Raw genomic sequence first — 14825 nt, 5'->3', positions numbered from 1 at the left:
CCTTCCCCAGATCTCCTCCCCCAGGCCCGGTCCCCTCACAGGACGCCCCCTCCCCGCTCTTCCTGCCGGTTTCCTCTTGCCTTTTCCTGTCCCCCACCCAGTGCTGGGAGCTGGGGCAGAGGCAAAGGCTGAACGGGAGCCGCGGGGTCAAGAGCCAACCAGGGCAAGCGGAGACAGGGCCCCCAGGTGCTGGCGGGACCCGAAGCAGGGTAAGAGCCCAGGGACCCAGGAGTCCAGTCGCCGCCTCCCTTCCTCAGACCTAGGAGTCAGCCCCCAGCCACCCTCCATCCCAGCAACCACAATCCGGGGTCCCATCCCCTCCTCCAACCAGACTCTGGAGTCTGAACCCCACACCCCTCCTCCCTCTGACTCAGGAGTCCAGGTCCCCCTCCACCCCATCCCTACCTCTGGAGACCTCGGGAACTGGGGTCCTCCCCACACTCCCTTAGGGCCATGCTGTCTGGCGAACGGAAGGAGGGCGGAAGCCCCCGCTTCGGGAAGCTCCATCTCCCAGTGGGCCTGTGGATCAATTCTCCCCGGAAGCAGCTGGCCAAGCTGGGGCGACGCTGGCCCAGCGCCGCCTCTGTCAAGTGAGTGCCCACCTCCTCAGACCCTCGCCCCTGCCCCACCTGCTTCCCACCTGCCCCTATTTATGGTCCAGTCCCTGCTCTGGATAATGCCAGGGACCCGGAAAGAGCTGGTTCCAGTTCCTGTCCTGAATGGGCAAGTGAGATGGTGGGCAGTGGGCAGACAGTGAGGCCCAGTGGTAGAGGGTCAGGCGAGGGGAGTTCTGGGCCTGGAGATGGGTTTAGGCCGGGTGGACACGGGGACCCGGACAGAAGTAGCGGTTTGATTCACCTTCCTTCCTCCCCTCCCTGCTCACCTCTTGGAATTTCCTTCTGCGGGACTCGCCTTTATTTATTTATTTTCTCTCCCTCTCTCTTTGCCTCTGGCCTGTGCCCACCCCCACCCCACCCCATCTCCATACACCCCGCGTCTCTCGCCCGTCGGTGGGTATCTGTCCCCCACTATCTTTGGGTGCCTGTCCCTCCCTCTCCGGATCTCGGTCCCCCCTCCGCACGCGGGTCTCTGCCCACCTCCCTCTTTCTCTAACCCCCATCCCCGTCTCTGCATGTCTTTCGGGCCTCCCCGGCGGGCTCCCAGGTCGTCGTCTTCGGACACGGGGAGCCGCAGTAGCGAGCCGCTGCCCCCGCCTCCGCCGCACGTGGAGCTGCGGCGAGTGGGTGCGGTCAAGGCAGCCGGGGGAGCCTCAGGGAGCCGTGCCAAACGCATCTCTCAGCTCTTTCGGGGCTCGGGCACCGGAACCACGGGGTCCGGTGGCGCGGGAGGTCCTGGGACCCCGGGGGCCGCGCAGCGCTGGGCCAGCGAGAAGAAGTTGCCGGAGCTGGCGGCGGGTGTGGCCCCCGAGCCTCCACTGGCCACACGCGCCACGGCGCCCCCGGGGGTCCTCAAGATCTTCGGCGCCGGGTTGGCTTCGGGCGCCAACTACAAGAGCGTGCTGGCCACGGCGCGCTCCACCGCGCGCGAGCTGGTGGCCGAGGCGCTAGAGCGCTACGGGTTGGCCGGCAGCCCCGGCAGCGGCCCCGGAGAGAGCAGCTGCGTGGACGCCTTCGCGCTGTGCGACGCCCTGGGTCGCCCCGCGGCGGGCGCCGTGGGCAGCGGCGAGTGGCGGGCGGAGCACCTGCGCGTGCTGGGAGACTCGGAGCGCCCGCTGCTGGTGCAGGAGCTGTGGCGGGCGCGGCCAGGCTGGGCGCGGCGTTTCGAGCTGCGCGGCCGCGAGGAGGCGCGCCGCCTGGAGCAGGAGGCCTTCGGGGCGGCGGACAGCGACGGTGAGCGGGATCTGGGGGCGGGGCCTGCGGAGGGCTGGCTGGGGCTGGGGGCGGAGTCGTGGTGGGCGGGGGCCTGAGGAGCTGGTGGGGCGGGCTGGGGCGGGGTCTGCGGGAAAGGATGCGGGATTGGGCTTGCCTGATGGCTCAGACGGTAAAGCGTCTGCCTGCAATGCGGGAGACTCAGGTTTGATCCCTGGCTTGGGAAGATCCCCTGGAGAAGGAAATGGCAACCCACTCCAGTACTCTTGCCTGGAAAATCCCATGGACTGAGGAGCCTGGCGGGCTACAGTCCATGGGGTCACAAAGAGTCGGACACGACTGAGCAACTTCACTTAAAGCACTGTTCAGTGAAAGACGAAGCTGGGGCAGGGTCTAAGTCAGCCAGATGGGCTAGGCCGGGGGACATCACCCTTGGGATAGGTGCATAGTTGATGGACGGAGCCTGCGATGCTGGGACCCGGCAGCGGAATCGAGTGATAGGAAGGCAGAGATATTGTGCGCAGCGGGTGAGTGGTCCTCATGGCAGGTGGCCTCTCACTAGAAGACTGAGTTGGTTCATGAGAGACAGGGCCTATACGGATGGAGGCTAGAAGGAGGATAGGCTTGGAAAGTGAGGAAATGAGTTATTAGATCGCGGCCTAAGAATGGGTGGATCCTCAGAAGGGTGGGCCTTGGAGCAGGTGACTTTAGGCTAGATTGGCTGCAAACCGTGAAAGGGGGCTTGAGGGTAGTTCACGAGAAATGAAGAGGTATTTGTCTTGGCGGAAGACCAGGCTACCTGGGGGCCTAGCATTTGGCTCTATGGTAAAGAATCCACCTGCTGCTGCAGGAGACGCAGGTTCAATCCCTGGGTCAGTAAGATCCCCTGGAGAAGGAAATGGCAACCCACTCCAGTATTCTTGTCTGGAGAATCCCACGGTTAGAGGAGCCTGGCAGGCTACAGTCCATGGAGTAGCAAGAGTCAGACACGACTTAGCACCTAAACCACCACGACCAATATTCTTGCCTGGGAAATCCCATGGACAAAGGAGCCTGACTGATTACAGTCTATGGGTTCACAAAGAATCAGACACGACTTAGCGACTAAGCAAAAACAGCTGGCACATGGTAGTTGCTAAGTAAAGAATGGCAGTTATAACCATCGTTATTCCACCTCCCCCCAAAAAAAGCATTCATTGGACACCTTCTGTGAGCCATGCATTACCTAGGGCCCTTGGGGAGTATAATGGGGACACTGACAAGTTAAGTTTCCGTCTCCTAGGTTCTACAGCCCAGTGAGAAACACATCAATTCACTCATTCAGCTCATTTCCACTGGGTATCAGTTAGGTGTCAGTGTGCTGTGTATGACAAACTTCATAGTGCCCAGCACGGCTCTTCTTTGCTTCGACTTGGAATGTCAAGAAAAGGTGTTCAAGAGGAAGTGATTTCTCTTCCTTGGTGCAGGATCTTCTCAGTTCATCGCGAAGTTCCGAACACCTAGAACAGTGCCTGGCATATAGTACGGGTTCAAAAAATTCCAACTGAAAGAATAAATGAATTTATTAGTTGAAATTACAAGATAGGCAGGACTCAGGCAGGAATTGTGTTCCAGGCACCGGGAGCAGCATATGCAAAAATCTAAATGTGGGAAGCAGCCTCACTTTGCAGCCAACTGTCTATAATCGCTAGCTCTCTAAGCCTGTCTCTCCCTTTGTCTTTCCAGTCTCAAGTCTTATCGCTCTCCATCTCTCTCCGCAGGCACAGGCGCCCCCTCGTGGCGGCCACAGAAGAACCGCTCCCGGGCGGCCTCCGGTGGGGCGGCGCTGGCCAGTCCCGGCCCGGGATCTGGGTCAGGGACCCCGGCTGGGTCCGGGGGCAAGGAGCGCTCGGAAAACCTGTCCCTGCGGCGGAGCGTATCGGAGCTCAGTCTGCAAGGTCGGCGGCGGCGCCAGCAGGAGCGCAGGCAGCAGGCACTTAGCATGGCCCCAGGGGCAGCCGACGCCCAAATCGGACCTGTAGACCCCGGCGACTTCGATCAGTTGACGCAGTGCCTCATCCAGGCCCCCAGCAACCGCCCCTATTTCCTGCTGCTCCAGGGCTACCAGGACGCCCAGGTAAGCGCAGCCTAACCTACAGAGAGAGACCTATGTCCCACCCTTTGGTTGAATGGGCGACAGAACTACAACTCCCAAAATTCCATGGGTCGCATTAGCCTCAGGTCTGTTGGACAGTAGTGCTGGCAACTGATGAAGAACCCATCTGCCAATGCAGAAGACCAGGAGACGTAAGAGACACGGGTTCGATCCCCGGGTAGAGAAGGTCCCCTGAAGGAGGGCGTGGCAACGCACTCCAGTATTCTTGCCGGGAGAATCCCCATGGACAGAGAAGCCCGGCAGGCTGCAGTCCATAGGACTGCAAAGAGTCTGACACGACTGTAGCGAGTTAGCATGCACACATATGGTTCCAGTCAGGTTCTAGAGGAGGAAATACTATCAAAGAAGAGAGTGGGAGGGTCCAGAGAGATCTCGGAGAAGGATTTCATTGGAGGGATAAGTAGGCGATGACTCATTCCGTTCAAAGTTAGGGGAAAGCACTGTCTCCCACCAGAAAACATTGGGAGAGCCTGTTTTATTTTTATTGGCCGCACCACGCTGCTTGCCGGATCTTAGTTACCTGACCAGGGATTGAACTCGGGACTTGGCCGTGCAAGCCTGAATCCTAACCACTAGGCTACCAAGGAATTCCCAGGAGAGCCTATGTTAGAATGATCTTCTTGGAAAGCTTCTATTTCTTGAGGAGTAGTAATGGAAGGGCATCTCCTGGGGAGGGAGCTAATTTGATTGATACATGGAATCTTGTCCTGGGTAAGCCTATATGGTCTTGGAAGAAGCGGATTACATCACTTTTTAAAGTTGATGGTTTACTCTGGAAGAATTTTGACCATTGTAGATGGGTACTGGTTCTTCTATTTTACATATTTGAATGGCGATAGGAGAACCGGTTTGGGTGTTGGGGAGCAGAGAGGAAGAAAGGGTTAGCAGTTGGGGGTCAGTGCTAAATTATTAAAGAAATGTATTATTGAAAATATTCGTGTGTGTGTGTGTGTAATGATGATGATGATTAGGGCTTCCCTGCTGGCTCAGATGGTAAAGAATCTGCCCACAATGCAGGAGACCTGCATTTGATCCTTGGGATGGGAAGATCCCCTGGAGAAGGGAATGGCTATCCACTCCAGTATTCTTGCCTGGAGAATCCCATGGACAGAGGAGCCTGGCAGGCTACAGTCCATGGGGCGTGAAGAGTGACGTTTAGGAGAATCATTCTGACGCTTTAGTCCTTTGGGTAATAGTGGTACAGCCAGAGTACCCCTGGGACTAATGGGAAAGCCTCTTCTGGAAGGCAGTGGAGTTTATTGAACAGTTCCATTTTTACTCTCAGAGAAGGATCCAACTGGGTTAGGTCATTTGGCTGTATATATGGGTGAGAGGTTACAACTATTCAAGGAACTTCCATTGGAGGAATTCACTCCTTGTTGGGGCAACAGGACAAGGCAAGTTCCTTGTAGAACAGGGTGTGTATATATTGCAAGAGCATATTCCTCCCGGCAGGGTTGGCAAATTGGAGGCTCTATTGTGGAAACGTGGTCAAATTGGAAGGATCTATTCTGAGAGTATAAGAAAGTAGGTTATGGGAAGAGAGGGAAACACTGGAAATGTTCATTTCTTCAGGTAGGATTGATGAGAAATTTCTTTGTAAGAGACTTCATTGGAAGTGTCCATTCCTTGGGAACAGGAATAAGAGTTCTATCCATGGGTGTCTGTAATCTGAGAGTTCATTTTAAGTGCGGTGGAGGAAGCCCTTTGGCAGTTAAGGAACAGGAAAGCCTCTTGTAAAAAGGGGGTTCATGTATTTTGGACCATTCCCGATCCTCCAGACAGGGAAGAAGAGTGGGAGGTTTTACCTTCAGAAGGTGGTCAGACTGGAAAGATCCATTTTTCTTGAGAGGTAGATGAAACAATATATTGTAGTAAGAGGATTTAAAATATATATACATATTTTAAAGTTTATTTATTTATTTATTTTTGGCTGTGCTGGGTCTTCGTTGATTCGCACAGGCTTTCTCTAGTTGTGGTGAGCGGGGGCTCCTCTCTAGTTGCGGTGCAAGAGCTTCTCATTGCGATGGCTTTTCTTTCTCTAGGGCTGGCAGGCTTCAGCAGTTGTGGCTCACAGGCTCTAGAGCACAAGCTCAATTGTTGATCACAAGCTCAATAGGCCCGTGGGCTTAGTTGTTCCACTGCAGGTGGGATCTTCCCCGATCAGGGACTGAACCTGTGTCTCCTGCATTGGCAGGCAGATTCTTTACCACTGAGCCACCAGGGAAACCTAGTAAGGGGTTTTAGAAATGAGCATTTATGAGGTGGGGGTAACGGGAGAGTTCAGTGTAGGAGGGGGGTTTATGACTATTGGGATGCCTGTTTTCTCAGATGTGAATGAGGAACAGTGGGTCTACTTTAGGAAGGGTGTCAGACTGAGTGCTTCCATTTTTATAGGCTGCAGATAGGAGAGTCTTTTTTAGGAATAGGTCTTCTGGAATCCACCTCTTCATTTAGTGGATGAAATGGGCCACTCCATTAGAAGAGGGTCTCTTTGAAAACATCCATTTATAAGATGAGGTTACTTAAAGAGCCACTGTATGGAGATCTCCTTGGAGATGTCCTCGTGGGTGATGGTAACATTGAGAGCAACCACTGATGGGAAGAAGAGTGCCTTTGGAATGCTCCATCATGGGGGCAGGGGGAGTGGGGAACAAGTGAGTCTACTGTAGAATTATGTCTCCTTGGAAGTGAATTCATCATGGGGTGGGGAAAAAAATGAGAGTCCATTATAGAAAGTGGGTCTCTTTGGAAGTGTATATTCATGGGCTGGAGATAATGGAAGAAACCTTTGTTTGAGGGGGAAGTCTCTTTAAAGGTATCCTTGCTTTGGGAAAACTGAGAGCGGCTATTATTGGAAGGGGAAATGTCTTTGAAAGCCTCCATCACAGGGGTGGCATGAAGGGCATTCAGGACCAGGAGTAGGGAAGCGGGAGAGTTCCTAGGAGAAAGAAGGTTTCCTTGGGAAGAGCCACGGAGGGTGAGTGTAGAGGAAGAGTTTTAGTAATGGGGATGTGGTGTCCTTGTAAGCACCTATTCTTTGGGCTGAATGTTATGGGAGAATCAAGGGATTGCCTTGAAGGAGTCCTTTCAGAGGAGGTGAGAAGATGGGTGAAGCCATTGGAAAAAGATCTCCCTCTCTGAGGGAGGGAAATGGTAGAGACCCTGTCAAGAAAGGGATTTCCTCCTATCCAGTCTTCAGGATGGACTTAAGGGACAGTTCACCATAGGAAGTGCCTTTGAAGAGTCCACTTATGGGAGATGGGAGGTAATTAGTGAGTTCTTTGGGATCCCAGGAGATCTTGGAAGTGCTCATTCAAGAGATGTGGTTGATGGGAGAGTCGATTGTGAAAAAGGTATCTCCTTGGGAACGTCCGTTTCTCGTGGAGTAGTATCCTTAGTGCAGCTTCACTTCCCTCCAGGACTTCGTGGTGTATGTGATGACGCGGGAGCAGCACGTGTTTGGCCGAGGTGGGAACTCCTCGGCCCGCGGTGGGTCCCCAGCCCCGTATGTGGACACCTTTCTCAACGCCCCGGACATCCTGCCGCGTCACTGCACAGTGCGCGCGGGTCCTGAGCCCCCGGCGATGGTGCGCCCATCCCGGGGAGCCCCGGTCACGCACAATGGGTGCCTATTGCTGCGGGAGGCCGAGCTGCATCCGGGAGACCTTCTGGGGCTGGGCGAGCACTTCCTGTTCATGTACAAGGACCCCCGCGCTGGCGGCTCGGGGCCGGCGCGACCACCGTGGCTCCCCGCACGCCCCGGGGCCACGCCGCCGGGCCCCGGCTGGGCCTTCTCTTGCCGCCTGTGCGGTCGTGGCCTGCAGGAACGCGGCGAGGCGCTGGCGGCCTACCTGGACGGCCGGGAGCCCGTGCTGCGCTTCCGACCCCGCGAAGAAGAGGCGCTGCTGGGCGAGATCGTGCGCACCGCGGCCGCTGGCGCCGGGGACCTGCCACCCTTGGGACCGGCCACGCTGCTGGCGCTTTGTGTGCAGCATTCAGCTCGGGAGCTGGAGCTGGGCCACCTGCCACGCCTGCTGGGTCGCCTGGCCCGTCTTATCAAGGAGACTGTCTGGGTGAGCTCCCCCAACCGCCGTCCAGACTCTTCTGCGCCCCGAGTCCTCGCCCCAGCCTCCTCTTGCCATCTCAAACCTTAGTTTCATAGTTTGGCAGAACAAAACTACTTCTCCCAGGATGCCTCAGGAGCGGGGGGTGGGGTTGGGCAAAGGGCCCCACGGGATGCTGGTAATCGTGGTTTTATCCACAGTGCTTGAAGAGAAGGCCCTACAGTAGTACCTATCTTTGCAGGTGTGGGATAATGGGAGAAACCATTCTGTGAGATGGAGTGGGGTTAGAGATCACATAGGGTGCAAAGTTCAAAGAGACCATTATGAGAAGTGAGGTGGGGAGCCCATTGGCCTGAAGCTTGGCGCCATAGTGGGCGAGACCATTCTTGGAGCCCGAGGAGAGCAACCATGGACCAACAAATGGATACGCTAGGGAGAAACCATTTAGAGTGTGTGTGTGTTGGGGGGAGGTGAGTTGCATCCTACTGAGCTGAGCTCTAGAGAAAAGATTTAGGAAATTTTGAGGGGTAAGAAGAAACTCCACTTGAGCAGAAGTAGACCTAAGGGGAAACAGACCACTTATAAACATAGGGGTGTGTGTTTTAAAAGGTAAGAAGAGAACTGATTATTCTGAAGCTTGAGGATCAGAGTTCATTACATTTTTTTTTATTGGAATCTAGTTGATTTACAATGTTGTGTTAGTTTCTGCTGTACAGATTAGAGCCTGTTTGAAAAGTGAGGAGAGTCTCTGTCAAAAGGAAAACCAGGGCATTAACTCATGGCTTCTCGTCCTCATCCCCCTCACCTTCATTCTGATCTTACTGTTCCACAGGAAAAGATTAAGGAAATTGGAGACCGTCAGCCAGAAAAGTAAGAGAAACTCTGGGGAGAAGGGTCGAGAGGGATGTAGTGGTCAGGAGGATTTGCAGCCAGCTCAATGTTCACTTTTCCATGCATGTTTTACTGCAGATTTCTTTGGAACTCCACTTTTCTAACTGTGAAATGAGGGTTGGACTCTGTCCCCAGTTAGACCCAGATCTCTGGGTTTGGACATTATGGTGGGGGTTGGGCAATGATTACAGGCCCTTTCTCCTTTTCCCAGCCACCCTGAGGGGGTTCCTGAGGTGCCCTTGACCCCTGAGACTGTGTCTGTGGAGTTGAGGCCACTCATGCTATGGATGGCCAACACCACAGAGCTACTGAGCTTTGTGCAGGAGAAGGTGCTAGAGATGGAGAAGGAGGCCGACCAGGAAGGTGAGCCCTGACCCAGGCCTATGTTTGTCCAAACCCCCAGCCATTCCCTGTACCTGGGGACCTGGGTTTCTGCCTGGCACCCTCTGGTTCTCCTTCTCACTCCTATGCCTGTCTTCAGACCCACAACTCTGCAATGACTTGGAATTATGTGATGAGGCAATGGCCCTCCTGGATGAGGTCATCATGTGTACCTTCCAGCAGTCTGTCTACTACCTCACCAAGGTATGCCTCCTGTTTGGCATGGCATCACTTCCTGTTTCCACTGTATCATATCGCTCTGTTGTCACTTCCTATTTGACCTAACAAGATTTCCTGCTTCTCTGACATCACTTCCCATGTCCCCACAGGCCAGCCCCCTACTTTGCTGTTCTGAGACTGCTTCCTGTTTGAGATTACATCACTTCCTGCCTTTCTGACTTCTTGTCTCTGCAACTATCCTCTCTTGATCGGCTGACTTTGCTGTCTGGCTTTACCATTACTGCTTTCTCAAGCTCCTATTTTCTAAGTCCACTCTTAAGTCACTGATAAGTTTGATAGATGATAGATAGATATTAAATAGAATAGGCACTGTCATTTAAACTAAACCTCTTTAAGCAGGCCTTTCTGTGTTTGCTAACCTCACTTTCTATAACTTTGAGTTCATTCCCTTTTCTTTAAAAAAGAAAAAAAAAATGTTTTTTCTTTTCCTTGAAAACTTTTTCAATAGTTTTTTTTGCCATAATGTTTAGCTTGTGGGATCTTAGTTCCCCAACTATGGACTGAACCCATATCCTCAGCAGTGAAAGCGCAGAGTCCTAGTCATTGGACTACCAGGGAATTCCCTTCACTCCCTTTTCTGAGTCACAAACCTTTTTCTCCCTGGAGTGCCCATCCTGCAGGACCTGCTTTCTGCCCCAGTCCCCTGCCACCACTCTTGAACTTAACATTGCTTGCTGGAATTCTCAGGGTTTCTGGCTTATGATAAGCCTGATTCCTTATCCGTGAAATGAAAGGGGATCTTTTGGGACAGATAATCTCTGTATTTCTTGAGCAGCCTCGATCTGTGAAGCTCTTTCCTCCAAGGCTCTACTTCCTGTACATCCCTGCCAAGTGTGGGTTTGTTTCTTCTTTGGCTCTGACCTCATTTCCTGTCCTTGGCCTGATCTCACTTTCCACTGGCTAACTGCCACCCCACTCCCACTTCCTGACTCTCCATTCTTTTCCTTTCCTTCGGGAATTCTGGATAAATAAATCTTTGATTGAAGGGAGCCTCTTTGTTCGATGTCCTTTGTTCTCCTTGAGCTGTCTCTGTTGAGAACTACAGGTCCCGTAAGGTACCAGAGGTGGTCTTAAAATACCCAAGACACTTCTGGAAAGCCTTTCTTAAACTTGAGGTATCCCAGGCCTGATGAATGCTAGGAACCCATTTGGAAAGGAGGAATTTGCTTATTGGAGACATTTAGAGTGTTGAAAGTAGAATGGACTACAATTCCCAGAAGCCTTTGGTGGAGCTCCCTGGTATCTTTGTACTCCACTACCCTGAAGCTTCCAGGGAGTTGTAGTCCAATCTCTTGCTTGCGTCTCTCTATCTCCTCAGACTCTGTATTCAACGCTGCCTGCTCTGCTGGATAGTAACCCTTTCACAGCTGGAGCCGAGTTGCCGGGGCCTGGTGCTGAGCTGGGGGCCATGCCTCCAGGGTTGAGACCTACCCTGGGTGTGTTTCAAGCAGCCCTGGAACTGACCAGCCAGTGCGAGTTGCACCCAGACCTTGTATCTCAGACTTTTGGCTACTTGTTCTTCTTCTCCAATGCATCCCTTCTCAACTCGCTGATGGAACGAGGTGAGGGATGGACTGGAAAGGGGCTGGGAGGCAGAGACAGGAACCGCTGAGACATCACAGGCTCAGGCCTCATCCTTAGGGACTCTGGAGAGCGTGCTCCAGATCCCAAACTGAAGGACACGAAAGGTCTGGGAGGCAGGAGGGCAGGGTCCATGCACCCATTGCTTCTCATACCCTTCCCTCACAGGTCAAGGCCGACCTTTCTATCAGTGGTCCCGAGCTGTCCAAATCCGAACCAACCTGGATCTTGTCCTGGACTGGCTGCAGGGGGCTGGGCTGGGTGACATTGCCACTGAGTTCTTCCGGAAACTCTCCATAGCTGTGAACCTGCTTTGTGTGCCTCGCACCTCCCTGCTCAAGGTGACTCCTGACCCCCGATCTCTGAGTCCCCAACCCCACTCACCCATTCTCTGTATTCAGCTTCCCCTTGGGTTCTGTGTTATTCCCAGCCCCAGCTCAGACACCATGGATGCTGCACTGGCAGCTAGAAGGAAGCCACCCACATCAGTGTCTGAATTTGGCTACATCTGAATCCCAGTGGGAGTCATTAATAGTTTCCAGGGTCCCCTCCCTTAGACATGCTGATTCAGGAAGTCTGGTATGGAACCAAGAAATGTGACATTTAAAGCATTCATTGAACATAAATTAAATGTGCCATACTGTGTTTAGCCCTTCTCATTGAATGCTAATTAAGCCTTGTGAAAGGTTTTTAACAGACAATTTTGTTCAGACAAAAAAAAAAAAAAAGAATCAGGAAGGCTAGGTCACTTGATTTCATTTATTTACTTTTATTTATCAAACTTTTATAGAGTACTTAATAAGCACCAGTCAGAGTTCTGAGTACTTTACAATCTTGCCTTTTTGAATCCTCATAACAACCCTGTTGGGGTAGTTCCTGTTCTCTAATTTACAGGTAAGGAAACTGAGGCACCGTGGTTTGCCAGAAGGTAATGAGTTGCCAGGCAATCTGGGTTCAGTCTGTTTTTAATCACATTGATGATTCTGTTGCCTAGATCTAGGTTAGGTACAGAAATTTTCAGATACAAAAAGTAGCCACAGTCGAACGAACATATATGCACACAATAACATAAACTAATGGTCAATTTGTTTCTTCTCCACAACTGCCTACTTCTACTTCCTTGTGTATTCTGAAGCAAATCACGTTTTTCTTTTTTAAAGCTGAGAGTAGGCCCTCTCCCACCTTCACTTTGGTGATAGCCAGGCCTCACGGTGTCTTGGAAGACATTGCAGAGACACCAGTTTCTACCCGCTACATCCACACCCCCTGTGGAGGGCCTTCCACTTAGGATTTCTCAGCTGTCTCATAATGACTGTAGATTTCTCACCTCGTCTTCCTACCAGGCTTCATGGAGCAGCCTACGAACTGACCACCCTACACTGACCCCTGCTCAGCTGCACCATCTGCTCAGCCACTACCAGCTGGGCCCTGGCCGCGGGCCTCCACCTGCCTGGGATCCTCCCCCTGCAGAGCGAGATGCTGTGGACACAGGTAAGGAGAAAAATGGACAGAGGGATCGGGGTGGTCAGCTTTCTTCTGTCCTCAGGACCTAGGAGTCCATAGCCCCAAGCCCTCCTTCTTCCTAGCTCTCTCCTCCCCCTGGATCTAAGTGCTGGATTCCAGGATATAGGATTCTTCCACAGGATACAGATCAAGCTCCCAGCTCCTTATTTTTCCTAGGGGTCAGGCCTCCAGCCTCTTTGCCCCCAAGACTACCTCCGTCACCTAAGAGGCCAGGCTCCAGGCCCCTCAACTCTAAGGAATCTGTGAAACAAGTTTCCCAGCCCTTTCTCCTTTCATCCTCGCGGATTCAAGAACCCAAGTACATGGCCCGTTTTCCAGGCAATGGTGGCCTTTCAGTCTGAATTATAATTCCCATGGTGCCTGGGGACTCCAAGAGTCACGTTCGAGGGGGACCCTGCTCCAGGAGTTGCTGGGTGTTAAAGTTTTTCCTTCCTTCCGGCGTGAGGTAGCCTCGGCCCTCCCTGACATTGCTGCCTCATGCCCATTTTCAGAATTTAACTCTGTGTTCTTCCGTCTCTTAGGGGACATCTTCGAAAGCTTCTCTTCCCATCCTCCCCTCATCCTGCCCTTGGGTAGCTCGCGCCTCAGCCTCACGGGACCTGTGACAGATGATGCTCTGCACCGTGAACTTCGCAGACTCCGCCGCCTTCTCTGGGATCTTGAGCAGCAGGAACTACCGGCCAATCATCGCCATGGACCTCCAGTGGCCACGCCTCCTTGAGAACCAATAGCAAATGAGCGCGCGAACCTTGAAAATTCATCGGCTTCTAACCTCTAGAGCCCGCCTGAGCGCAGAGCTTTCTGGGAGTTGTAGTTTTTCTCCGCGTGGAATGCTACGAGTTTGAATTTGGGGGTAGCAGAGGATGGGACAGTGGGAAGATGGGTTTGGGATTTGAGTGCCAGGAACAATAAAGGTATCTGTGGTATTGGCAACGCCTCGCTTGTTAAGACTCCGGAGCGGTAGTGGTGATGATTTTTTTGTGAAATACGTCACCAGGGCCCTTGCCTGGAGCATTGGGCTCCTGCCCAATCCACGAGGTATTTATAGCCACGGCCTCAGCTTGCCCTCTTTCCTGTAATCCAATCCAGGTGCTGGGACCTCCCACACACCTCAGGACGGAGCGCTAAACTTGTTCAGCTAAAGATCAGTCCTGCCAGTGGGAAACAGCCAACGCTCCCTTCGACCCCCATAGCCCGTACTCCAGCCCCTTCCCTCCGACCCAGGAGTCTGGGTTTCCAAGCCCCTTCCGGACCTTTGCGCCTGTCGGGCACCCTGATGAGTCTCAGCACCTCTCGTCCCTGTTCTTGACTCCCTCCTCCCTCACATCCGAAAATCTGGGCCCCCAACCCACTCTTCTCTTGGGCCCAGGAGTTCAAGCCTCTGCCTCTTTTCCTTCAAACCCAGGAATTTAGCTATCCAGTCTCCTCCTCCCTCAGACCCAGCAGGTTGGGGCTCCAGTTTGAACTCCCCCCCGCCCCAACCTCTGAATCCGACTCCTGCTGCTGCGTCAGGGAAAAAGTAAGCGACAGGTGGCACCTGTCGGCAGGGCCGGGGCAAGACCACCTGCCGCTGCTGCTCACCCCGAGCTCCTCTCTTGGCACCTGCCTCTGTCAGTCTGCCTGCCGCTGCCCAGTCCGACCCCGCAGCCCCAGGACGCGGAGGAGGAGCGAGCTGGGAACCCCGAGGTCCGCCCCGCCCCAGCCCCTCCCAGCCCGTGCTCCCTCCCCTTCTCAGGATGCCAGGAGGGGCTCCTGTCTACCCCGCCCCTTCCCCGCGCCTGCACCGCTCCCGACACGCCCCCAAAAGGGTGGGGTCCGAGGCGGTCCCAGACTGGTAGGGCGGAGCCTGCGGCCTCCAGCCTTGACCACCGGACTCGACCCACTCCAGAGCACCGCTGCGCCGAGTCCACCTGGTGAGAGGCCCCTGGGATAGGGGCTGGGAGGGGAACCGGTCTTAACTCTCCTGTCACCTCTGTGATCCCAGTCCCTTCCCCACAAACCGTGATGGCTGACGCCCACCCACGCCTCCGCACCCTTCTCAAATGCAAGTGTCTGAGACCCTTCCACTCCCTAGGGACCTGTCGGATCCTCGCTTCCCCTTGATCAAAGCTATTGGATTCTAGGCCCCTTAGAGTTCCTGCCCTTCTTCCCCTTTTC

At 53.8% G+C, this 14825-nt stretch overlaps 1 protein-coding gene across 2 annotated transcripts; it reads left to right on the top strand.

The window, feature by feature from the left end:
* Nucleotides 1-79: 79 nt before the first annotated feature.
* Nucleotides 80-14150, top strand: RASIP1 (Ras interacting protein 1). Of its 2 annotated transcripts, XM_068992040.1 has the most exons (12): nt 80-209; nt 450-590; nt 1165-1850; nt 3590-3945; nt 7407-8060; nt 8884-8921; nt 9154-9305; nt 9424-9527; nt 10882-11125; nt 11313-11485; nt 12488-12635; nt 13190-14150. In XM_068992040.1, the coding sequence occupies exons 2-12, from the start codon at nt 454-456 to the stop codon at nt 13387-13389; spliced, it is 2892 nt and encodes a 963-aa protein (XP_068848141.1). In that variant the 5' UTR covers nt 80-209; nt 450-453; the 3' UTR covers nt 13390-14150. The 2 variants fall into 2 exon arrangements, with proteins under 2 accessions (XP_068848141.1, XP_068848142.1); XM_068992041.1 differs by lacking the exon at nt 80-209 and having other exon boundaries at nt 283-590.
* The last annotated feature ends 675 nt before the right edge of the window (nt 14151-14825 follow it).

The sequence above is a fragment of the Capricornis sumatraensis genome, chromosome 20 (assembly GCF_032405125.1).
Source record: "Capricornis sumatraensis isolate serow.1 chromosome 20, serow.2, whole genome shotgun sequence".
NCBI classification, from domain to species: Eukaryota; Metazoa; Chordata; class Mammalia; order Artiodactyla; family Bovidae; genus Capricornis; species Capricornis sumatraensis.
The sequence above is the reverse complement of the archived record's forward strand: the minus strand, read 5'-3'. Positions and strand labels throughout refer to the sequence as shown.

What these genes read in the sequence shown, in the direction of transcription:
- RASIP1 (XM_068992040.1), top strand. Translation starts at nt 454, where the DNA reads ATGCTGTCTGGCGAACGGAAGGAGGGCGGAAGCCCCCGCTTCGGGAAG. An exon ending in AGGGCTACCAGGACGCCCAG is followed by an intron (nt 3,946 to 7,406) that starts GTAAGCGCAGCC and finishes ACTTCCCTCCAG; the next exon opens with GACTTCGTGGTGTATGTGAT. An exon ending in GCGAGATGCTGTGGACACAG is followed by an intron (nt 12,636 to 13,189) that starts GTAAGGAGAAAA and finishes TCCGTCTCTTAG; the next exon opens with GGGACATCTTCGAAAGCTTC.